Below are 26969 nucleotides of genomic sequence, written 5' to 3'. Positions count from 1 at the left end.
TTAAAAAAATAAAATAAAACTGAACTTTAAGCAACAAAAAAAAAAAAAAGAAAAGAAAAATTGGTATGGAAAAAAAAAACAAGTGAAATTATATACTCACAAAGTAGTAATTAAATGTTAGCAAGGCATATGTAAATAAAACCAATCTTTTATTCATAGAAATAAAAAAAAATAAAATAGTATTATGTAACAATTAAAGAATTAACAATATAAAGAATAATATTAGAAAATAAGAATATGTAATTTAAAAAGCATATGATTAAACAAATATTTTAAAGTGTAATATTAAAAGTGAAAATCTCAACTCATGAAAATTTAAAATGAACAGATCTGAAGAATTTTTTTCTACTTTATTAATTAATGAGGAGACCAATAAAATCTTAGCATACTTAAAAAAAAAAGAATTATTCCTATTCTCAATTTTTCTCTTAATTTGCCTATCACACATTGGTAGAGAATTCAAATTTAATGTTATTCTATACACATGCACACATATTTCTACTCTAACATGAGGTATAGAGCCCATATAACACAATTAATGATACAGAGTTTACTTCCAATACCTTGAAAGTGTTATTGCAGGCTGTTTAGGATAATTAAGTAATACAAGCTAATTGTTAGTTGATCAAGTCATGGTCATGTCACTTACAAGTCTATTTTTATCATAATAATATGCATCCTAGGTTTAAAATGTAGATATGATCCTATAGATAGTTAAGGTAAAAGAGTTAGATAAGGTCTTCAAAAGCCTCAGAGATCTAAAGAATATAGCACTTAAAGATGCCTTTATTATCTTAAAGATTCTTTGAAAACAAGACAGGTTAACTCCTGGAAACACCCAGCCTACCTCAAGGTGAAGATAAACATCAAAATGAACCTCCTTATTGAGATGGTTTTAAATTCAGCAAACCATCCACTGGAAAAAAAATGTCCTCATTTCTACCACAGACAGAATTCTGCCTGAAAATGGGCAAGCTTGTATGCAGGCAGAGTGAACAGGCAAACTCTGCCAAGATAGGGTAAGCAAGTCCTCAATAGTTCCTGCCTCACAAACATGCCTGTCAGATATATTGGGCCAGAAGGCTGAGGATGATGCTCCAATATTATAGAGAGATTTGGGTGACTGTTTAGGCAGCGAACTGTCTCTGTCATATTTGGGGGGGGGGGGTTAGTCCATTATTGTCATGGTGGGAAGCATGGCAGCACATAAGCAGACACGATGTTGGAGAAGAAGATGAGAGTTCTACATCTTGATCCACAGGCAACCAAGACTGTGTGCCATACAAAACATACATTGAGCATAGGAGAGCTGAAAGCCTGACTCCACAGTGACATATTTCTTCTAAGAAGGACATCCTTTCTAATAGTGCCCCTGCCTATGGACCAACCACTCATACAGGAGTCTATGAGGGCCATACCTATTCACACCAGCATAACTTTCCATAGTCTATATACCTGAGAAAGATTACACCTTATTCAAGGAAATGTGCACTAATGCAAAGGCAGATAACACCAAATTTTAGTTTGTCAGCTTTACCATTTTTCTAAGAAACAGTGCTAATTCCACATTGTAGTCATTCATCTCCTACTTTTCTCTTTCCTAAAATGAATTTAAGAAACATTATACAGTATCTCATAGAAATATATACCCTTGCAGTAGAATATGCCAATAGAGTCTATGCTCACACCCCTCCATCACCACTAGCCTCCTTTCCAAACCAATCAACTTCAGGAAAAGGAGCTTTTTAAAATTAAGAACTAACATTTGCTATGTGACTCCTGAAACAAAATGTGCATATCTATAAGCAAACTTCGAAGGCTCTGTGCTCTGACTTCTCATGAATCCACCACTAATATTTTACAGTTGCTCTGGTTTCTCTTCAGAGCATCCAATTTCACAAAATTTGCATTCACAGTTATCCCAGTCTGGAACAGTATCACAAACTAAGGAAACACCATACTTAATTCTTTAGGTCTCTGTCTACATGTTATTTCTTTGGGGATTTTTTTTTTAGCCACATAAAACAATGTTATTCCTTAACACTGGTTAACATTGCCATGCTGATTTTTTTCTTTTCTCTCTTTTTTTTTCCTTTCTACTCTCCAAAACTGCAAAAGTTAATTTCCTGTGTTTGGTCTAATATCTGACAATTCCCTAGGTTTCAAATTCCATTCAAGCTAACTCACATTTTATTTATTAACATGTACCAACTAAGCATCATGTCTGAAACATAGTAGTCTGTAAATATTTGCTGGGATGATGAACAAGATTGAGATATCTCCATGGAGATATCCTCAAATAATATTTCTAGCAGATGACTAAGGTCATGAAAAGGGGATAGACTTGTCCTTCTCTGTCTTCTGACAATAAAGTAAATGTCTAGAAGAGATGAGAGAAGATAGTGGTGTTTATTACTAAAGAGTAGAAAATCACCTGGATTAATTGAAGCATCTGTCTATGAGCAATGCTAAGGAAGGAATAGAACTTCTGTCCTTTGGCTATCAATAAATAATATAATGCTATATGTGCAAATCAATAATCTATACATCAAGATGAAACTGTTTCTAATAATTAATATAAGTAATTTCTTATTCCCTTTATTCTGCACAATCTCAACTGTATCCTCTCTTGGAAATTAAGTGAACTTACTCTAGCTGTGTATTTCTCATTAATAACTCCTTTCCATCTAGTCTTCCTTCTTTTGTTTAGCTACTTATATTCCTCCTTGGAAAATACCTAACTCGGTTATGACTGAATGTTCTATTTCTTTGTCTAATATTAATATCTGCTTCACCATCCAAAAACAAAGAGTTTATATTAAACATATAAGAAACCTGTTGTTGTTTGTCATCCTGCTAGGTTCAAATAATGAGTTTTATATGAAACAGCAAAGCAGCTGAAAAAATACTCTACAAGATCCAGGACAGATACAAAAAATAATTCTTACATTTTATAACACATTTCCAATTATAAAGGTCCTTGTCACTAATTCTCTTTCTTTTGGTCTGGGCTAAGGATCTGAACTTTTTTTTTTTTTTTTTTAAATTTTATTTTATTTTTTATTAATTTATTCTTGTTACATCTCAATGGTTATCCCTTCCCTTGTATCCTCCCGTTCTTCCCTCCCTCCCATTTTCCCCTTACTCCCCACCCCTATGACTGTTCCTGAGGGGGATTACCTCCCCCTCTATATGTTCATAGGGTATCAAGACTCTTCTTGGTAACCTGCTGTCCTTCCTCTGAGTGCCATCAGGTCTCCCCCTCCAGGGGACGTGGTCAAAGGTGAGGCACCAGAGTATGTGAGAAAGTAATATCCCACTCTCCACTCTACTGTGGAGAGTGTTCCGTCCATTGGCTAGATCTGGGTAGGGGTTTAAGGTTTACCGCCTGTATTGTCCTTGGCTGGTGCCTTAGTTTGAGCGGGACCCCTATGCCCAAATCTGCCTATCATAATGTTCTACTTGTAGGCTTCTAGGACCCTCTGGGTCCTTCTACTTTGCCTTTCCCCCATGATTCTCTCATCTAGAATCCCACTAGAATGTCCTCTCCTCTGTCTCAGTTTCCTGGTAAGTGAAGGCTTTCGTGGGACATGCCCCTTGGGCTAATATGCAGATATAAGTGAGTATATACCATTTGAGTCTTTCTGCTTCTGGGTTAACTCACTCATTATGATCATTTCTAGCTCAATCCATTTATCCACAAATTTCGGGAAGTCCTTGTTTTTAATAGCTGAATAGTATTCCATAGTGTATATGTACCACAGTTTCTTTATCCATTCTTCTATTGAAGGACATTTCGGCTGTTTCCATGTTCTGGCTATTATGAATAAGGCTGCTATGAACATGGTTGAGCAAATTTTCTTGTTGTGTGCTGGAGCATCTTCTGGATATATTCCAAGGAGTGGAATAGCTGGGTCTTGAGGAAGCCCTATTCCCATTTTTCTGAGATAGCACCAGATAGATTTCCAAAGTGGTTGTACTAGTTTGCATTCCCACCAGCAATGAAGGAGTGTTCCTCTCTCCCCACATCCTCGCCAGCATGTGGTGTCGCTTGAATTTTTGATCTTAGCCATTCTGATGGGTGTAAGATGGAATCTCAGAGTTGTTTTGATTTGCATTTCCCTGATGACTAAGGAGGTTGAGCATTTCTTTAAGTGTTTCTCAGCCATTTGATATTCCTCTGTTGAGAATTCTCTGTTTAGTTCCATGCCCCATTTCTCGATTGGGTTATTTGGTTTGGTGGTATTTAATTTCTTGAGTTCCTTATATATTTTGGATATTAGACCTTTGTCAGACTTAGGGTTGGTGAAGATCTTTTCCCAGTCTGTAGACTGTCGCTTTGTTCTCTTTACAGTGTCTCCTGCCTTACAGAAGCTTCTCAGCCTCATGAGGTCCCATTTATTAATTGTTGACATTAATGTCTGGGCTGTTGGTGTTCTGTTCAGGAAGTTGTCTCCTGTGCCAATATGTTCCAAGCTCTTTCCCATTTTTTCTTCTAAGTGACTTAGTGTCTCTGGTTTTATGTTGAGGTCTTTAATCCACTTGGATTTGAGTTTTGTACAAGGTGACAAATATGGGTCCAGTTGCATTTTTTTACACATAGACATCCAGTTAGACCAGCACCATTTGTTGAAGATGCTATCCCTTTTCCATCGAATGGATTTAGCTTCTTTGTCAAAAATCAAATGACCATATGTGTGTGGATTCATATCTGGGTCTTCGATTCGATTCCACTGATCAACCAGCCTGTTGCTGTGCCAGTACCATGCTGTTTTAATTACTATTGCTTTATAGTACAGTTTGAGATCAGGTATGGAGACTCCTCCAGAGCACCTTTTATTGTACAAGATTGTTTTAGCTATTCTGGGTTTTTTGTTTTTCCATATGAAGTTCAGAATTGAACTTTCAATGTCTTTAAAAAATTGTGTAGGTATTTTGATAGGGATTGCATTGAATCTGTAGATTGCTTTTGGTAGGATGGCCATTTTTATTATGTTAATTCTCCCTATCCATGAGCAAGGTAGATCCTTCCATCTTCTCATGTCATCTTCAATCTCTTTCTTTAGGGTTTTGAAATTTTTTTCAAACAGGTCCTTCACTTGCTTAGTTAGAGTAACTCCTAAGTACTTTATATTGCTTGTAGCTAATGTGAAGGGTGTAGTTTTCCTAATTTCTTCCTCTGCAAGCTTGTCATTTGTGTATAGGAAGGCTACAGACTTTTTTGAGTTAATTTTGTATCCAGCCAATTTGCTGAAGGTGTTTATCAGCTGTAGGAGTTCTCTGGTGGAATTTTGAGGGTCACTTATGTAGACTATCATATCATCTGCAAATAGGGATAATTTGACTTCTTCCTTTCCCATTTGAATACCCTTGATCTCCTTATGTTGTCTTATTGCTCTGGCTAGAACTTCGAGTACTATATTGAAAAGATATGGAGAGAGTGGGCAGCCTTGCCTTGTTCCTGATTTTAGAGGAATTTCCTTGAGTATCTCACCATTTACTTTGATTTTGGCTATTGGCTTCCTATATATAGCCTTTATTATGTTGAGGAAAGTGCCTTGTATTCCCGATCTCTCTAAAACTTTAAACATGAATGGGTGTTGGATTTTATCAAATGCTTTTTCTGCATCCAAAGAGATGATCATGTGGTTTTTTATTTTCAGTTTGTTTATGTGGTGGATTACGTTGATGGATTTCCGTATATTAAACCATCCCTGCATGCCCGGCATGAAGCCTACTTGGTCATGATGAATGATATCTTTAATGTGCTCTTGTATTCGTTTCGCAAGTATTTTATTTAGAATTTTTGCATCGATGTTCATCAGAGAAATTGGACTGAAATTCTCTTTCTTTGTTGAGTCTTTGTGAGGTTTAGGTATCAATGAGACTATGGCCTCATAGAATGAGTTTGGTAATGTTCCATCCCTTTCTATTTTTTGGAGTAGCTTGAAGAGTATCGGTATTAGCTCGCCCTTGAAGGTCTGGTAGAATTCTGCACTGAAGCCATCTGGCCCTGGGCTTTTTTTGGTTGGGAGACTATCAATGATTACTTCAATTTCTGTAGGGGAAATAGGGCCATTTAGCTTGTTTATCTGTTCTTCACTCAACTTTGGCAAGTGAAATTGATCAAGAAAATCGTCCATTTCCCTTAGATTTTCAAATTTTGTGGCATATATGCCTTCAAAGTAGGATCTTATGATTCTTTGTATTTCTTCAGTGTCTGTTGTTATGTCTCCCTTTTCATTCCTGATTTTGTTGATTTCAATACTGTCTCTCTGCCTTTTAGTTAGTTTGGCTAATGGTCTGTCTATCTTGTTGACTTTCTCAAAGAACCAGCTCTTGGTTCTGTTGATTCTTTGGACTGTTTTTTTAGTTTCTATTTTGTTAATTTCACCCCTGAGTTTGATTATTTCCAGACGTCTACTCCTTTTGGGTGTTTCTGTTTCTTTTTTTTCTAGGGCTTCCAGTTGTGTCGTTAAGGTGTTTATGTGTGATGCTTCCAATTTCTTTTTAAAGGCACTTAGTGCTATGAATTTTCCTCTTAGCACTGCTTTCAATGTATCCCACAAATTTGGGTATGTTGTTCCTTCATTTTCATTGAATTTCAGAAACTCCTTGATTTCTTTCTTTATTTCTTCCCTGACCCAGGTGTCATTTAGCAGAGAGTTGTTTAATTTCCACATACGTGTAGGCTTTTTGTTATTTCTGTTGTTGTTGAATTGCAGTCTAAGCCCATGATGATCTGATAGGATACAAGGTATTATTTCAGTCCTCTTGTATCTGTTGAGGCTTTCTTTGTGAACTATGATGTGATCAATTTTGGAGAAGGTTCCATGGGGTGCAGAGAAGAAGGTATATTCTTTCTTGTTTGGGTGAAAGGTTCTATAGATATCTGTTAGATCCATTTGACCCATGGCATTGGTTAATGATGTTATTTCTCGGCTTAGTTTCTGTTTCGATGACTTGTCCTTCAGTGAGAGTGGGGTGTTGAAGTCTCCCACTATTATTGTGTGGGGATCGATGTGTGGTTTAAGCCTTTTTAGCAGATCTTTTACAAATGTGGGTGCCCTTGTATTGGGAGCATAGATGTTCAGAATTGTGATGTCATCTTGGTTGACTTTACCTTTGATGAGTATGAAGTGTCCATCCTCATCCCTTTTGATTAATCTTGGTTGAAAGTCTATTTTGTTCGATATTAAAATGGCTACGCCTGCTTGCTTCTTGTGACCATTTGCTTGGAATATTTTTTTCCAACCTTTTATCCTGAGGTAATGCCTATCATTATGGGTGAGATGTGTTTCTTGAATGCAGAAGAATGTTGGATCCTGTTTATGCACCCATTCAGTTAGTCTGTGTCTTTTTATTGGAGAATTGAGACCATTGATGTTGAGAGATATTAACGACCAGTTACTATTAAGAGTCTTAAATTTGATGTTGGTTCCAGTTGAGCGTTTGTGTAGTTGTGTTTTTGCCATGGTATAGTTATCTATTTCCTGAGTAGTTTTGGTTGTAGCTTGCCCCTTTGGGATGGAGTTTTCCTTCTAGTATCTTCTGTAAAGCTGGATTTGTGGATAGGTACTGTTTGAATTTGGTTTTGTCATGAAATAGTTTGTTTTCTCCATCAATGGTTATTGATAGTTTTGCTGGGTAAAGTAGTCTGGCCTGGCATCTGTGGTCTCTTAGGGTTTGCAGGATCTCTGTCCAGGCCCTTCTGGCTTTGATGGTCTCTGCTGAGAAGTCGGGTGTAATTCTGATAGGTTTGCCATTAAATGTTATTTGGCCCTTTTCCCTTGCAGCTTTTAATATTTTTTCTTTGTTCTGTATGTTTTGTGTTTTGATTATTATGTGACGGGCAGTTTTTCTTTTCTGGTCAATTCTATTTGGTGTTCTGTATGCCTCTTGTATATTTATAGGCATCCCTTTCTTTAGATTGGGGAAATTCTCTTCTATGATTTTGTTCAGAATAGTTTCTGGGCCTTGGAGTCTGATATCTTCTCTTTCTTCAATGCCTATTATCCTCAGATTTCTTCTTTTCATGGTGTCCTTAATTTCTTGGATGTTTTGTGTCAGGAGTTTTCCAGATTTGGCATTTTCTTTAATGGTTGCTTCAAGATCTGAGATTGTATCTTCTAGATTTGAGATTCGTTCTTCCATCTCTTGGATTCTGTTAGAAAAGCTCAGCACTGTGTCATTCGCCTTCTTCTCTGAGACCTCACGTTCTCGTTTTTCTTCTGTCTGTGTGTTTATCATTGAATCCATTTTCATCTTCATATCTTGAACAGATTTTTTTATTTCTTTCATTTGGTTGTTTATATTTTCCTGAAAATTTTCCAGTTCCACTCTATGTGTTTCTTTTATGTCTCGCACCTGCTTCATTGCTTCTTCCTGCATCTGATTTCTAATTTTAATTGCTTCCTCCATTACCATCCTCATTACCAGGGATTTGAGGTCATTTTCTTGTGTTTCCATTGTATGTGAGTTCTCCGGATTGTTTTCTTTGGGATAGCTGGGAACTGGAGACTCCATGTTGTTTTGGGGTTTTTTGCGTATGCTTTTACGCTGTCCCTTAGACATTTTGCCGTCTCTGTTTTTTTTTTGGTAACTTCCAGAGTTGAGTGGAGGGGGTCTGGTGATAGATTCACTTGTTTTCTCACGATTTCCGTAGGCTGGAAGCCCTGATACTTCACTTGTGTGAATGGCGGGAGGTTAGCCCTGTCGTTTTGGGCTCTCACCGCCAGTGATCCTCAGCTCCCCTTTGCTGTGGGTCCTGCAATCGTTCTGTGTCTTTGAATGATCGTTGGGTCAGGCCAAGGTATCCACAACCTTTTGGGTCCCCTGCCAAGTCCAGCCAGGGATACTGGGCCTGAACCACGCGTGGAGCTCAGCTAGTTTCTCAGGGCCTGAACCGTCTGCCACAGCAGGAGAATTGCGACTGTACTGAGCAAGCACCCAGGGTGGAAGTGAGCGCCCTGCCCAGTTTGCGTCACAGCAGGAAAACCAAGTCTGCGCTGAGCACACACCCAGGGTATATCTGAGCGCTCCGCCCAGTCCGTGTCACAGCAGGAAAACTGCTGCAGCCCTGAGCAAGCACTCAGAGTATAACTGAGAGCTCCGCCCAGCCCGCGTCACAGCAGGAAAACTGCCGCAGCACTGAGCAAGCTCCCAGAATATAACTGAGAGCTCCGCCCAGCCTGTGTCACAGCAGGAAAACTGCCACAGCCCTGAGCAAGCACCCAGAGTATAACTGAGAACTCCGCCCAGCTCGTGTCACAGCAGGGAAACTGTGTCTGTGCTGAGCCAGAGCCCAGGGTAGAAGCGGGCACCCCGCCCAGCCTGCGTTACAGTAGAGGAGCTGCGCCTCGGGCAGAATTGCCCGCCGAGCCGAGCCCGCCTCTCCTCAGCACAGGTCACTGAGCAAACCCAGGACTCCGGGGCCGAACCGTCCGCTGAGTCCAGCCTGGGTCTCAAGGCCACGCGACCCAAATCCTGCCCAGAGTCCCCTCGCCCGTCCACCGCACTAATCGCCTCCACTGGAAGGCTCTGAGCTGCAAACCTCAGCCACCGCCTCTGTCGCCGCTGGAACCGCCGTCGCTGGTGCCCGAGCCACTGGGGGAGCCGCTGGTAGCACTGCTGTCCCAAAAGCCGCCGCCGCTCTGATCCGAGAAAGTCCTCGTTCCTCCCGTGTGCAGGGGGAGGCAGGTCCTCCGCACCCTGGTCCCTCTGAACCGTGGAGCACTTCTGCTGCCGTGGTGTGGGGACCTTGGTGTTCCTGGCTCAGAAATCTGTGCAATTCCCTGAATTGTTCGCTGGAGCTTTCAAACACGGTCCACACTGCTCGCCGCCATCTTGGATCTCCAGGATCTGAACTTTTAATCATATCAAGGCAGATATTTTTTATTCTCTTTTTTTAAAATTAAGTACAGGATATCTATGCTACAATCCACAGACCCAAATAAGCTAAGTAACAAGGAGGGCCCAAAAGCGGATGCTTGAATCTCACCCATAAAGGGAAATAAAATAAGCATCTGGGTGAAGCCACTTAAATGACAGTATGCTAGCCTCCTGTCTGCAAGTAGTATTAATAGTGTGCAAAATATTATTAATAGTGTCAGGAGTTGGCTATCTCTCTTGGCATGGGACTCAAGTTGGACCAGTAATTAGGTGGCTTGGTGGAAGGTTTTGTGGGTGAGTTGGTGTGCCCTTCCCTCTACTGGAAGTCCAGTCTGGCTATAGGAGGTGGCCACTTCAGGCTTCATATTTCCCCACTGCTAGGAGTCTCATCTAAAGTCATCACCATAGACTCCTGGAAGTCTCCTCCATCCCAGAGATGAGCCCCCTCTACAGATTTTCATTTTCCCGCCCCTCTCCTCTCTACCCATACCTGATCCCCATTCCTGTTTCTCTGCTTCACCCTTTTGCCCACTCTGTTTTCTCTCTCTATCTGTGAAGCCAATAGGGGCTCAGAGACTGAACCACCAACAAGAAAGCATCCATGCAATGAACCTAGCCCCACGCCACGTATGTAACAGATGTTTATATTGGTCCTCATGTGGGACTTGTAACAGCAGGAGCAGAGGCTGCCCTTGACTCTTTTGCCTGCCCTTGGGTCTTTTCCCCCTAATTGAACTGTGATGTACAGCTCCAGTATAAGGAGGTGCTCCCAATCCTACTTGATATGCCAAGGCATGTTGATATCCATGGGAGGTCTCCCCTTCTCTGAGGAGAGAGGAATGTATATGGGAAGGGAGAGGAGAGGGAGGGACTGGGAGGAGAGGAATGAGGGGAAATTTTGATTGAAATGTAAATAAATAAATTTATTATAAAAAAGTATGTTTATTTTTAATGATGTAATCATGTGCAGGGGTTTGAGGCAGGGGGTGGGGTACGATAGAGAAAGTTCACATGGAATCCAGAAGATCTCATGCATCTGGAGCTACAGGTAACTGTCCAGTGTGGGTGCTAAAAAACTGAATTTGAGTCCTTTCCACAAGCAGGATGCTCTGCCAACCAACAAACCATCTCTACATCCTCAATAAAAACTTACTTATTTGAGAAAATGATGCAAAGCATTTGTTGCTCAAAATCATAGAACTAATAAAATTCTGAAAGCCAAATTTACATTTTCTGCTTTACTATACCAGTGCAATTCTGACAGCAGAGTCAGATATTAAGGGGACAAAAAGAAAAGCCCAATGGGAAGTTAGGAACTTCTGGGCTGATGGGGGCTTACTTCCCTTGGGAAACTTTAATTCTTTTGAAGACATTCTTCAGGGCCTCCTTCACTTCCTTGTTCCTCAGGCTATAGATCATAGGGTTCAACATAGGGATCACCACAGTATAAAATACAGACACAATCTTGTCTTCCCAGAGGGATTTGCCCATGTTACCTTTCAAGTACATAAATATGAGTGTTCCAAAAAACAGAGCCACTGCAATCATGTGAGATGCACAAGTGGAGAAGGTCTTGGCTTTGGCCCCTGCTGTACGGATTTTCAGAATAGCCCAAATAATGAATAGGTAGGATGTAAGAATCACTGAAATGCTAGTTGTGATGACCAAGAAAGCCAAAAGAAAGATCACCTGCTCCCGTGACTTGGTCTCACTACAGGCAAGCTTCAGCAGGGGTGGGAGGTCACAGAAGAAGAAGTCAACCTGGTTAGATTTACAGAAGGAAATGGAAAAAGTACACCCAGTCCGGACCACAGTGTTTACCATTGCACCAGAGTATGCTGCAGCAACCAGGCCCAGGCGAGTCTGTGGTGTCATGGCCATGACATAGAGGAGAGGGCTACATACAGCCACATAGCGGTCGTAGGCCATCACAGCCAAAAGGAAACACTCAGTACTAGCATACCACGTGAAAAAGAAGAACTGAGTGGCACAGCGCTCATAGGTGATGACCATCTCATTAGCGCCCAAAGTCTCCAGCAGCTGCGGCACAATAACAGTAGAGTAGCAAATGTCCAGGAAAGAGAGATGGCTGAGGAAGAAGTACATGGGTGTGTGGAGCCGTGGGTCACTCTGAATTAACATGATCATGCCCAGATTTCCCCCAATGGTGATGACATAAAAGGCCAGAAAAATAAAGAAGAGACCCAACTGCAGCTCTGCCTGAAGTTGGAACCCCATCAGAATAAATTCCTTCACCCTGGTGCCATTGTCTGCCATAAGGCCAAAGTCACCTGGAGAAATAAAATAACAGCAATAGGTTGTCAGTGAAGATTAATTAGAGTGAATATCCCTTTTTGTCCGAATAAAAGATGTTTTCTCTAACATCAATAAAAAGATACACTACGTGGTAAAAATGCATTCATAAATTCTAGTCAATTAGTATCTGGAAACCTTGGAGAAAGTTATTATATCTTGGCTTGTCCAAAGTTCTGTACCTAAATCATTTGTATAAAAAACACTTGTATTACCTAGAAAAAACCATCTTCATACCTAAAATATATTATTAAATCCTTAACAGCTAAGTTTAATTGTAAGACTATAACTATTTATTCTTCAACCCAACTAGAGACCTTAGAAGGATAAATATTATCTGAATAAACAGGAAGTGCAGTGCAAGCAGCTTCCAAAATTATAGAAATAACAGATACTGCTGGCTACCTTGATAGTCATCCAAGATATTTTAGAACATTGGAGCATCATCTTCAGCCTTCTAGCTCAGAATATCTGACAGACATATTTATGAAGCAGTTATTATGAAGAATTTGCCTATCTTGTCCTTGCAAAGCTCAGCAGTCAGCGTTCCTGCATCCAATTTGTTCAGTATTCTGTCCACAGTAGAAACAAAGATAATTCTTGACCAGAAGCTACCTTGCCACATTTGAAGCCATCGCCTAAAGAATTTTTTGATGCTCATTGTCTTCCTCAAAGTCAAAAGAGAGTGCTGCCAGAAGCTGACATGTCTCATTGCCAAAAATTTCTCAAATGAATTAAACATCTTTACATGCCATATTCTACAGATCTCAGGGCTTTTGAAGACCATCTTTTTAATCTCTAGTATATCTGAATTACTAGTTTCTAACTAAATACTGACTGACAAACTGAGAAAACTAATACCTAACAAAACCACAAGTTTGACTGTTAGGTTTCCTTTCTTAATTATGCTGAACAGTTTGTGATAGTAGCTCAAAAGGACTAGAGCTTCATAGTGTGTTTTTACAAATAAAATAAATACCTTTAAAAGAGTTAATACATTGTGTGCTATAACCAAAGATAACCTTAATTTTTTATCAAGGTACAAAGGATATATACCAATGTAACCAATTATAACTTTAATTTTTTATCAATATACAAAGATTTATAAGAGTAGATTAAATAATCTATACTTTTTGTTGTTTTCCCATATATTTTTTATATCCACATTTTGTCCAAATAAAAAAGGAAAAATTCGATCTCTAGTACAGTAAAATTATTTGCAATAATGAAGCAATTTTTGTCAATCTTTCCATAATGTCCAGCTTCCAGCTTGGTTACAAAATGCTGTTTTAATTGAAAATTCCAGATCATTCTATTTTACAAATAAAGACTCAGGGACCAGATGTTGTGGTAAAAACCTGCTAGCTCAAAGAGGCAGAGAAAGTAGAAAGAGTAGGAAGTTCAACTTCCTACTCAGCATATGCCCCAATGGAGGAGTCCCAAAAGGCTCACTAGCTCAGCTGATAGCCAAGGAGGAAAAGGCCAAAAACCCAAGTCCAAAGTCTTGCTAGCTCAGGACCAAACAGCCAAGGAACTGAGAGGCTCAAGAGCTCGAGAGCTAAGAGCAAAAGAGCTAAAAGATAAAATCCCCAGAGTGAAGCCCAAGAGCTAAAATCACCAAAGACCTCTTCTTAAATACCCCTCAACTTAAAGTCTCCCCTATTCTTTCATCCCTGACCCCTGGTTTTTTGCTCTGCCTCTTGACCTAGGTTTAACTTCATTAAATTCTGTGTACAGATAGCTCTTGGATTAAAGGTGCATGTAAGGCTAGCTAAACCACAGCTTAATCACCTGTTTACAATAAATGGAAAGTAGTTCTTGGATTAAAGGTTTGTTAGGGCTTAACTACAAGGAAGAGTGGTTTGCAGTTCAATCTCAGGGATCACAATGGAATCAACTACATATTTTTAAAGTTTATTTTATTAATTTATTCATATTACATCTCAATAGTTATCCCATCCCTTGTATCCCCCCATTCCTCCCTCCCTCCCATCTTCCCCTTACTCCCGTCCCCTATGACTGACTGAGGGGGACTTCCTCCCCCTGAACATGCTCATAGGGTATCAAGTCTCTTCTTGGTAGCCTGCTATCCTTCCTCTGAGTGCCACCAGATCTCCCCATTCAGAGGACGTGGTCAAATATGAGGCACCAGAGTACGTGTGATAGTCAGACGTCACTCTCCACTCAACTGTGGAGAATGTCCTGTCCATTGGCTAGATCTGGGTAGGGGTTTGAAGTTTACAGCTTGTATTGTCCTTGGCTGGTGCCATAGTTTGACCAGGACTCCTGGGCCCAAATCTGCCTATCATAATGTTCTTCTTGTAGGTTTCTAGGATCCTTCAACTTTGCCATTCTCCCATGCTTCTCTCATCTAGAGTCCCAATAGGATGTCTTCCCCTCTGTCCCTGGTTAGTGAAGACTTTCATGGGACATGGCCCCTTGGGCTAGTATACAGATATAAGTCAAATGGTATCAACTACATATTTTTAAAGCTCACAATCTCTGGGATCAAAGATATGTTTTTTTACAATTCACAGTCTCATGGATCACACTGAGATCAAATATCCTGTAGCCACTACAGTCTACATGGGTCACAGCAATGAGCCTTTGCAAAACTTTCAAATGTCATAACACGTTCACAAGCATATAATGTTGTGTTAATCCCACTTTTGGCTGAAGAATGACAATAAGATAAAGTGACTGAGCCATCCCACAAGGCCTCTTAATTAGGAAACAGGCAAATCAAGAGTTAGCATCCAGTTTCTGGCGCTTCCAAACTTCATGCAGCTCCTACACTGGGGCTATATACTGACTTCATGTACAGCCAGAAAAATGTTTCCTAGAAACAATAGTGGAAAAACATATGCTTAAAAATATCTTCAGACTTTAAGAAAATTCATTTATCTTTCTGGACCTTGGATTCCTCCTTGTTTACTAAGATTACCATGCCATAGCCACAATACTACTACGAAGGATGTAATTTGCTTACTGCACGTAGAATGTGATCTCACACAGTGAGAGAACTGTTTTGTTTTGTTTTCTAAATGTGGTATACACACAAAGACATAATTAATTAGTTAGATAATAATTAGTACAATAAAAATAATAACAGTAAAATTAACAACAATTAGAATAATAAGAATAAGAATAATGTACAATATCATTGCTGAATCAATTTAAAACATCCCTAGCACAAAAAAAGATGACTACATAGGAAACCCATGTAATTACATTGATGTAACTATTTCATAATGTATACATATTATAAAATACAATACACATAATAAATTTATATAACAGTTAATTTAAAACTAAATGATAAACCCTAAACCAAATACTACTCTTCTGATAAAGTAATGTAGCAATAAAATGATTCATGTCAAGAATCTGCTATACTTCAGAACCCAGCATCTTGCTATGCCAACATCAGAGAAACTTCTTCCTTCAGTAGATTGGAACAATACAGAAACCCACAACAGGACAATATGCAGAGATTGGGAGATCTTATAACATTTGGTTCTATTTGGAATGTCTCCATCACTGCCCTCAGAGTTCAGGGACCTTTGTAGAAGTGGGGGAAGAAAGACTGTAAAGGCCAGTGGGTATGGGAATCCAACAAGAAAATGAGTCCTTCTAGACACAATAGGACTGGCATACATATGAGCTCACACAAATGATACCAACATGCACAGTACTACACCAGTTGGGTCCCAGCACTTAGAAAGGAAGTAGTCACAAGTCCCGATGCCAAACTCAGAAGCTGTCTAATTGATAATGCCTCACAAAGAGAAAAATGTTCTGTCTAAAAGTGACTTAACTGAGTATACAAACATTCTGAAAGGCAGTCCCCATGCCCAGTGGTCAATGTCCAACACAAAATTAACTCAACAAAATTTTTTTCTTATAAATGTTTTGCCAGTGACATTTTTATCTTACCAGTCTTTTCCTTATATATTATGATTTTCAATTACGTATCTTTAGGATTTATGTGTGTGTGAGAGAGAGAGACAGAGACAGAGACAGACAGACAGACAGACAGACACACACACACACACACACACACACACACACACAGAGAGAGAGAGAGAGAGAGAGAGAGAGAGAGAGAGAGAGAGAGAGAGAGAGAGAGAGAGAGGTGAGTCTGTATATGTTTCATGTGCTTTTTGAATTCTTTTTCTTTTGTTTGTTTTCCTATTGTGGTTTGTTTGATTTTTTTCTTACTTTATTTTATTTTTATTTTATATGCCTGTTTGTTTTCTAATGAGCAAGAGAGAACGGGTGTAGAACTGGTTGGGTGGAGAGGTCGGGAGGATCTGGGAAATTCTGAGAGATGGAAAACCATAATCAATATATTGTATGGAAGAAAAATCCATTTTCAATGAAAAATGTCAAGAGATCAGGTGGGTATGGGTGTATAGGTTCATATCTGGGGCTTGTCTTTTAAAGAACAGAATTTTAATCCATAACCTCATCTAGCTTTGAACTTTGTACTATCCGGTCTCAGCCACTTAATTCCTGGGATTACAGCTGTATACTGCCATATCTGGCCCTGGAGTTGGTTTTTGATGTGTACATTAGAAAAAAAAGTGTAATTAGATGCAACACATAGAGACAAAAAGAAAAGCAAACAATCTTAGAACCTCTACAGTGCTTTTCTAGGTTGATCCTTCCTCTGTGAACTGCCAAAAATCAAGATCTATTTTCTAGGTTCTCTTATCCCCAACGACTCATCCTATCTTTTCAAATCCCAGACCATTATCAATCAGGGAGATGCATGAATCAAATCATTCCATAACTACCCTGTAAAGCTCATTAAAAGACAGAGCAGTCACCTTAAAATTAGAATTCTAACAAAAATGAGACTCTTTCTGGGCAGCAGGACATCACTGCCTTCTTGCCTTTCTATACTTATCACTTAGGGAAATGGAATTCTGGGATGTGGACTTTGTTCACCATTCTACTTTTCTCTCAACATAAGTGAAACAAGACATAAATTTAATAAAGATTTCATATATGTCTAGATCAATAATAAAGTAAACCTTTCATTGATGTTTAGAAAAGCTGACTTAATGGTGAATAATGGTTAGTATTTGGTGGTTCATGCCCAAATTTGAGATTCTTCTTAATATAAATGTTTTGTTTGCTTTTTGTATTCTTAGGGCAAAATCTTATTTTTATCTTCTCCCAGTAAAGTGACTTTCTCTGTTCTCAGGAGAACAGAGAAATGTTTATAAATGGGGTTGGAGAGATACCTCAGTAGTTACATACTATTCTTGCAAAAGACCCCAGTTCAGTGCCCAGCACACTTTCCAGACAGCCCAAACCTTCACGAAACTTGGTCTTCAAGATTCATGAGAACTTCTTATACCCTTGGAGGACAAATGTACAAATGTGCACACGTTCACATACAGACACATAGTATTTAAAACTAAATGTTTGCTTTAAAATAGTCTGTGTAATTGAGGGGAAATAATTTGTGTTCATGCATTCATTCAGTGAAAATTTACTGAGAACTCATCATGCATCAGGTTTCTTTTGATTGCTTGGAATAAAATGGGAAAGATCCATGTATTCATTGACTGTCATTTTGAAAGAATCACACATAAATAATGTGTATTTTACAAAGTAAATAAATATATCCTTACCTTAACATAAGATCATAAGTTCTGTTCTGTGAGGGAGATGCAGCATGTGGGCCATCAAAATGAAGAGGGATTTTTTTAATACATTTTTATTAATTTATACATATTACATCTCAGTTGTTAGCCCATCCCATGTGTGGCGCAATGGAAGAGGGATTTTTAAAAATAACATTTTATAAATTCTGGGGCTGGGGAGATGGCTTGATGTACCAAGGAAGTCCCATTTGCTTCAGAGTAAATATAACTTTGAAATGAAAAGCCTAATTTGTTTTGCTTTGTTACAGTTTTTTATTTTATTAATGTATTCAGATTACAACTCAGTTGTTATCCCATCACTTGTATCCTCCTGTTCCTATCTTCCTCTTGCTTTCACCCTATTCCCCTCCCCTAGGTCTATGCCCGAGTGGGACCTCCTCCCCCACTATATGGTCATAGGCTATCAAGTCTCATCTTGGTAGCCTGCTTATTCTTTCTTTGAGTGCCACCAGGCCTCCCCACCAAGGGGAGGTGGTCAAATATGGGGCACCAGAGTTCATGTCAGAGTGAGTCCCCACTCTCCACATTACTGTGGAAAATGTCCTGGAATTCCCAAAATTTGTGGACAATGGATGGAACTGGAAATTATTATACTGAGTGAGTTAACCCAGAAACAGAAAGAAAAGCCTCATTTGTATTCTGTTTCTACATTCCTCATTGAGAGGGAGAAAGTGGATCACTATGCAGCCAAGGCTGTTCTGAAACTCACTATGTAAGCAAGCAGGCCTTGCACTCCTAAACCTCTTGCCTCTGTTCCTAATACTGACATTCCATGTGTATGTCATCATTCTTATCTGCTCCTTTTTTTTTTTATCTATACAGCCATCTCTACTGTTTAACATATTGAATAGGAAAAAGGTACCCTCAAATCCCAAATAAAAGCCAACTCTATCTTCAAATTTACAACTACTTTGTCCATTAGCAATAATGGCTGACATGAATAGATTATTCATTGTGATAAATACTGTTGCAGATATTTTATATAAAATGCCTCATCTACTTCTTAAAATATTCCAGCATGGAACACTTTCTTATAGCCTTTATTTATAGACAGTCAAACAGGAGTCTGTAGTGATGAAATAACATGACTTAAGCTAACCACTAAGCTGGTATTTAAGTCACACCCCATCAGTCTCCAGGATCTCACTGCCATCCACTGTTCCATTGTTCCAAGAATGGTAATACTGAGTGCTACCATGCATAAGCACATTTTATGCACAATATTCCTCTAGTGCCCTTGCATATATTAACCTCTTATACTTAAGAAGGGAAGTAGTGTTAATTAAACATTCTGGCAGATGTTTCCAATTCTGAGTTGAAAACACTGAATATGTTTGCCCTCCTGTAATATCACCTTTCTTTGCACGTCTATGCATATAGAGATGTCTAGGGCTTCTCTTTGAGGACCCTATTTTATTTTAAAGTAAACACTTAGTGAAGAAATTCTCCCACCTGAGACCATTTGCCCCAGTACAACTGCAAGACAAAAGTCAAGTGATAACAATTGAGTTGTAATCTCAATTAATTAATAATTTTTTAAAAAAAAGACAAAAGTCAAGTGAAAAACGTTGCCCTGGTCCTTACCACTGTCTTCCTACAAATGCTTCTCATTTTTAATTTATTTTATCTTGCTATATGTTATGCATTTATATAATCCACTTAAATATTTTTGGAAGGATGTGTTGGTAAATAAATAAAAACAAGTTCGGTGGCCAGAGTCCATGTCCGAAGTAGTCCGTACTTTCCACATCGTGGAACCCACATGGAGACTGTGCTACTACATCAGAGCAGAGGGTCTAGGTCCACATCACTAGGAACAACAGAAGTAAGGCCAGTATGGTATCAGTGAACCAGCCTGCTTTGAAATTCTACCACGCTTGCTCAAGTCCCAGCCACCTTTCTCAGTTCTCTGAATGTCAGCCTTCTGTTGTATAAGACAATCCTAATACTATCCAGCCTATGGGAATCTTGTGAGGATAAAATGAGAAAATATAATTTGTGTTGAGCAAAACTTGGATCTGTGGTAAGAGGGGAGCTGCCCCTTCCCCAAACTACAAATTGTCTATAAACCTTTGAATACGGAACACCTGTTACCCCACCTGATCTTCATACAGCACTTTTAGGGGGATGAAAGTAAGACACAAAAATGTCAACTGCTGTGTACATGAGTTAAGAGAGCTAGGAAGAAAAAACAGAAACATAAATGCAAAAGACTAACCTCAGAGACTATTCACCAAAGTGAATAATGGCACCAGAGACACTGTGTGAAATCTCTGAAACTAGTCACAGCGAGTGGTGGAAAGAATGTCTTGGGCTGGGGGAATGCCAAAAGTGTGAAAGAGATATGCATGTCCTGCCAGAAGTGGCAGAGAGATGTGAAAATTTGTGATCATATGGGTTTTCCTCATTTTTCAACCCCATAATAAGCTCTGGAGTAGTAGGATATAACATCTGCACCAATGCTCAGCTCAAATATCTCTCCTTTTCTCTTCCCCATATCCTATTCACCCTGGCCCATCTTCAGATAATCTTAGATGTGCATTACAATTTTTGAAAGTCAGAGGAGCTGCTGGAGGTTGTTGTTCCACCTTTCTGCCTTCAGACAGAAGAAATATGTGACCACCTGTCCTGGAGATGAGGAAAGGGGTAGGGTGTCTCACAATGAAGAAGGTCTTGGGCAAATACAATCAGTCAATGGGACTGTCTGGAATTATCATACTTCACACCTCCTGAACCCAAGACACTCTTTCCATGGCTTAGTGTGACTTCAAAATTTTAGCACAGTGCCTCTGATCCCAGAGCTCTCAACATCTCTACTTCTCAGAAAATGATAGAAGCAGATAACTTAATTCTCTGAAAGGGAGAGTTGGGAAAATATGGTAAAGTGGTGGTGTGAACTCCACAGGGCAAGCCAAAACATCATGAAATAGGAATCAGTCCTTCTTGGTTCTGCTTTGGTCACCTTCACCCTCTAACCTCCTTAGAGTTTCTGTCAAACCCAGCAGTTTCTAGAGGTCACATTTCAGATCTCAGTACCTTGGTGGCCAAGCTAAACACAGAAAGCATTTTCATGCACTGCAGTGATCTAAAATTTGCCTTTTACCCAGATTAAAAACCCTAGTTAGCATCACTAGTAGCACATTTTTAAAGGAACAATGACCCTTTCTGACTAGGCACATTTATGGAACCCAAACAATTCAAGAATAGAAAAGTTATTCTCCAAAGAAAGGTTTTATTTTGTTTTGCAGCCTAAGCAAAGTCTCCACTTCTTTTTCTAACGCTGATGCAATCACACTAAATTGTTCCAAACATTCTTAAGCTGTACAAGTTTCTCAGAGATTCAACAAGAACCCCTGTACAGCCTTCCACCTTTCTGTATAATTTCACTATTTGATCTCAGATCTTCTGACACTAAAGACAATTTCCAAAAGCTGATATAAAATCACTTATTAGTTGTAGATGAGGGCCAAAGCTGCTACATGCCAGGCATACCAGCAAGGCACAAGAATATCATGTTTAGTTTTGACACTAATTTATGAAGAAACAAAACAAAAAGGCTGTTTTGGATGAAAGGAAAGCAAGACACGTATTGTCTAACACATTTGAAATCTGGACTACATTTTTTTCTCTTTCTGATCAACTAGACCCACACTCACCTTCAGCAAGACCAGTGGTTCCTCCCAAATACAGAAGGTTGTATGAGAGTGGAAAGAACCTGGTATCTACCTAGGACTTTGAAAGGACATAGACATCTTTGGAACCTGCAGTCCCAGCATAACAAAAACCCTTGCTAGTAGGCATGGGACCTATGCCCTATCCTAGTCTGGATCCTTCCCACCAGCAAGGCAATTAGAAGAGCGAGGCTAGGGGATTGCCACTGAGTGGAGTTTCTAATCAGGCCCTAAGCTTCTAATTAGGATTCTTTCAGCTCTCAGAGGAAAAGCACCTTCAGAAAAGGTCCCCTAGACTATCGTTCTTAGTTCTTCTCCACCCAATCTTCATGCTTTCCAAAAGAACCACCATGATTCAATCTCATTTTGAGAAAGGGAGATTCTTCTGTGCTGTTCTTTCTGAGGATTTCTCAGCAATCTCAAATGACTTACCATGGCCAGTTTCATTTATGAGACACAGATGAAATAACATGACTACAGAAAATCCTAACAGCCTGCTCCCTCATTTATTCAACTAATATCTAATTGCCTAATGTATAAAGTACATAGGTGTTCTACATGACATATCATATTAATTTAATTTATATTTAACCAAGCAAGTTCTGACAAAAATCCCCAAAAGGCAGCAGCTACCACTATTATATTCTACAAGTGAGCACTGTGAAGGACAGAGTGATGAACCACCCATTCGTAGTTAAAAGAAGAGTTGAAACAGTGAAGAGAGGTAGAACCGTTTAGAGTACTAGCTTTTCTTCCAGAAGGCCCATAATCCACATTGTTCCAGGAAAGCAAATACCTTCTTCTGGCCTCCAAGGCTATTGCACACAACACACACACACACATGCACACACACACACACACACACACACACACACACACGCGCGCGCGCGCGCGCGCGCGCACGCGCGCACGCAGGGTGATTCACTCATAGCCTTCCAAGAAATCTTATTCAAAAGAGAGCATCTAACATTGGGACCATGGGAAGTTACTTTGGATGCCTGTAACCTCTATACTATATGCTTTCTGGTACTATTTTGTTGAAGTTACTAAAAGGTATTCAATACTGGAAACCTTGATGATTTCAAAGTATAAATCAAAAAGGTTAAGCCATAATAAAACCTCATTCTAAAAAACATTGTCAACAGCTGAAATGAAGAAAGAAAAAATAAACTTGTTTACATCGCTTCGACAGTAGATTCCCTGGGATGACACCCTCCCTCTACAGTGTGAATTTATGTGACTTTATCATTTCTCAATAGATATCTGATGGGGGGATATACAAATTAAACATGAGGCTATTAACAAAATGCTACTCTTTTCAACATCCCTTACTAGCTTGAAGCCCTTTGAAAAGGATAGAGGCCTCCTGGACTTTTCCCCATCCACTTTGTAATGCCCATTGTTGTCCTTGTTCAACTAATGACTACACAGTCATGTTGTTAAGACTTTATGGATACAGCATCTGACTTCACTAGAAGACATAATCTCACAGAAAACTCCTGTGATCTTATGGCCCTTACTGTCTTTCTCTCCCAATTTCCAAAATTTTCACTTAGGTGTAAGAGTATTTGGTAGATGTGTCTATTGAGAATGAGTCTCACAATTCTACATTTTGATTGGTTTTGCTTTCCATTTTCCTATCTGTTGTAACAGGAGGTTTCCTTAATTAGAGCTAAAGACAGTACTTACCTGTGGGTTTTAAGATAAATAATTAGATTGTTGTTAAGGATAATGCTTGTTTAACAAATTGTTGGTTATAGATTCTCCTCCAAGATTAATGACTTCACGAGCATTGACTAGTTGGTGAGGTTTCCAGTAAAAGTGTAGTTTCTATCTTGTTCAATTGGAGAGTTGTTAGTTAACAGCAAGGTATGCATGCCACAACTGCATACTTAAGGTTATTGTGTCCTATTGGCCATTATTGGGGTTTATAGATGACATAGCTTAGTATCCTTTTGGATGTTTCCTTCCTTTGCACACTTGGATGGTACCTTCTGGTCCCACATAGCTAGTCCTCTGGGAGAAGTTAGTTCTAGCTCATGAATTTCCAAGTCTTGTGTCTGAGGTACATGTGTCTTCAACAATAAAAACTTACCTTCTACTTCTATGAGTCAACCAGAGACAATGGTATTCTTAGGGACTATTGGGCTCTTGGAGGAAATATTGTCATTCCAGACAAGAAAGGTATAATTAAACTAAATATGTATACTTATACACAGAAATACATATATTAAGGGATTGTAAAAAAGAAATTAAAATCATCGCATATGTAAAATGGAGATACAAATAAATACAGGGGATGAAATTGCTCAGCTGTTACTGTTTCCTTACATCAAGAGCAAAGCTGCTCCAGTAGAAAGAACAGGAACATGGGAGGGTACTGGAAAATATGTGGTCTTGCAAATAGTAATTAACAATCAGAAACCCAAATAAATGGTGTTGAAATAGAATGTTTGGTAGATTTAGGAGCTCTCATCATTATTCTACACCAAAAGTCCATTGAGGTCCCCCTACAACAAAAGTTTTTAAAAATCCAATGTGTGTCCTTTGCCTTTCAGAAGCTTTTCAGTTTCAAAAGATTCCACTTATTAATTGATGATCTTAGAGCCTGAGCTGTTGTCCTTCTCTTCAGGAAGTTGTCTCCTGTGCCAATGAGCTCATCGCTCTTCCTCACTTTCACTTCTAACAGATTTAGGGTAACTGGTTTTATGTGGAGATCTTTGATTCGCTTGGATGTGAATTTATACAGGATGATAAATTAGTATATACTTGCATTTTTCTACATATAGACATCCAGTTAGATCAGGACCATTTGTTGGAGATGCTTTCTTTTTTCTATTGTATAGTTTTGGCTCCTTTCTCTGAAAACAAGTGTCCATAGGTGTGTGGGTTTATTTCTGGGTCTTAGATTCAAATCCATTGATCAACCAGTCTATTTCTATGCCAGTACTGTGTTACTATTGCTCTGTAGTGTACCATGAAGTCAGGAATGGAGATATGTCCAGAAGTTCTTTTATTGTATAATATTATTAGCTATTCTTTTTGTTTTGTTTAGTTTTTGTGTTTCCATATTAAGCTTAGAGTTGTTCTTCCAAGGTCTGTTTAAAAAAATGGTGTTGATATTTTAATGGGAATGTCATTGAATCTGTAGATAGCTTTAGGTAAAATGGCTGTTTTTACTATGATAAGCCTACCAACCTATGATCATGAAAGATTTTTCTGTCTTCTGGTATCTTCCTCAATTCTTTCTTCAGAGGCTTGAAGTTCTTGCCATACATGTCTTTGACTTGCTTAGTAAGAATTACACTGACACTTTATAGTACCTGTGGATGTTGTGAAGGACATAATTTCCCTAGTCGCTTTCTCTGCCTAATTTTCATTTGTTTACAGGAGGGCTACTTTTTTAAAATTAATCTTGTATCCAGTCACTTTGTTGAAGGACACTGTTAATAGAATGAAAAGGCAGCCTACAGATTGGGATAAGATCTTCACTAATCCTATATCCTACAAAGAGCTAATATCCAAAGTATATAAAGAACTCAAAAATTAAGCACTAACAAAGTAAATAACCCAATTAAAAAGTAGGGCACAGAGCTAAACAGAGAATTCACAGCAGAGAAATGTCAAATGGCTGAAAAACATTTAAATAAATGTACAAGGTCCTTAGATATCAGGGAAATGCCAATCAAAACAACTCTTAGATTCCATCCTACATCTGTTAGAAAGGCCAAGACCAAATCTCAAGTGACAGGACTTGCTAGAGAGGATGTGGAGAAAGGGGGATATTTCTCCATTGCTGGTGTAAATACAATCTTGTAAAAAAAAAAAAAACCACTTTGGAAATCAATATAGTGCTTTAATCAGAAAATTGAGAATAGCTCTATCTCAAGACCCAACTATACCACTACTGAGCATATACCCAAAAGATGTTTCATCACACAAGGATATTTGCTCAACTGTGTTCATTGCAGCTTTGTTCATAATGGCCAGAAATTGGAAACAACTCAGATGTCACTCAATTGAAGAATGGATTAGGAAACTGTGGTACATTTACACAGTGGAATACTACTCAGCAATTAAGAACAAGGAAATCATGAAATTTGCAGGCAAATGGATGTAACTAGAAAAGATCATCCTTAGTGAGGTAACCTAGACCCAGAAAGATATACATGGTATGTACTCACTTTTAAGCACATTTGAGACATACAGTGCAGGATGAACATACTGCAATGCACTTATCCAAAGAAGCTAAGTAACAAGGAGGACCCAAGAGAGGATGTTTAAATCTCACTCAGAAGGAGAAATAGAATATACAGACATAGTGCTTGAAGAGAGAGAACAAGGCAAGAAAGTGACTCAGAGAGAAATAAAGGTGGAGATCAGATCTGGGGAGAGTGGGAGGAAGGAGAACAGAGGGATTGCAGAAAAGAAACACTAGAGGCAGAGGCATCTCAGTGACAAACTGGAGAGTTAAGTCAGGATAGATTTCTGGAAGCATATTAGAGAGACTCTAGCTGAGACTTCCAGTATCAGGGGCCATGGAAACTAAAGAGGACAGTCTGTAATAGACAGAACTCCTACTAGAGGGAGAGGAACATCAATCCACTGACAAACAAATCAACACAAAATTTACCCTATATACAAGATGTGCAGATATAAAGATAGAGAAGACATTGAGGGAATGCCCAACCAATATGTGGCCCAACCAAAGACCCTCCCTATAGAAAAGAAGCAGCCCCTAACATGATTAATGAAACACTGCTATACCTGGAGACAAGACCCTAGCAGAGTTTTCCTCTGAGAGGCTCCACTCAGCAGCAGTTCCAAAAAGATGCTGAGACTTACAGCCAAACATTGGGTAAAGTGTAAGGAGTCTTACAGAAAAGTATGAGGAAGGATAAAAGGCTGTAATGGTGATAGGAGCTCCACAAGAAGACCAACATTGCCTGATAACCAGGTCCCAGAGGAGTTTGTAGAGACTGAAGCACCAACCAAGGACTATGCATGGAGAGGACATAGGCTCCCTATACACATGTAGCTAAAGGGCAGCTAGGGCTTCATGTGGGTCCTCTAGTAAGAGGAGCAGAGTGCTATCTCTGACATGGACTATATTGCTTGCTATTTGATCACTTCCCACTGGAAGGACTGCCTTACCGTGGCACAGCTGAAGAGGATGTGCTCAGTCCTGATTCAACTTAATGAGCTGGAGTTGGTTGTGGAGTGGGTGGATGTGGTACTCCCCTTTTCTGAGGAATAGATATGGGATGGGGAAATAGGGGGGTAGGGGCCATTGGGAGGGGAGGAGAGATGAGACTATCACCAGGATGTAAAGTGAACAAATAAATTAATTAAGTCCAATTTATGTTCTCTATATGCTTACTGAAGCATAGTTAAACTCACAGAAACCACCTACAGC

At 39.2% G+C, this 26969-nt stretch overlaps 1 protein-coding gene across 1 annotated transcript in view; it reads right to left on the bottom strand.

Moving 5' to 3' along the window:
• LOC311609366 (olfactory receptor 5AU1-like) overlaps positions 1–12168 on the bottom strand; it is a gene marked incomplete at both ends in the record, with an annotated part of 38277 nt that extends 26109 nt beyond the window's left edge. Inside the window, one exon of the mRNA XM_084802419.1 lies at positions 11231–12168. Coding sequence (XP_084658545.1) covers positions 11231–12168 — 938 coding nt within the window. The remainder of the gene's footprint in view (positions 1–11230) is intronic.
• Between the last annotated feature and the right edge of the window lie 14801 nt (positions 12169–26969).

This window comes from Acomys minous (genome assembly GCF_964271855.1).
Source record: "Acomys minous genome assembly, chromosome: 2".
Taxonomy (NCBI): Eukaryota; Metazoa; Chordata; class Mammalia; order Rodentia; family Muridae; genus Acomys; species Acomys minous.
This window is presented reverse-complemented; position numbering and strand designations above follow the sequence as displayed.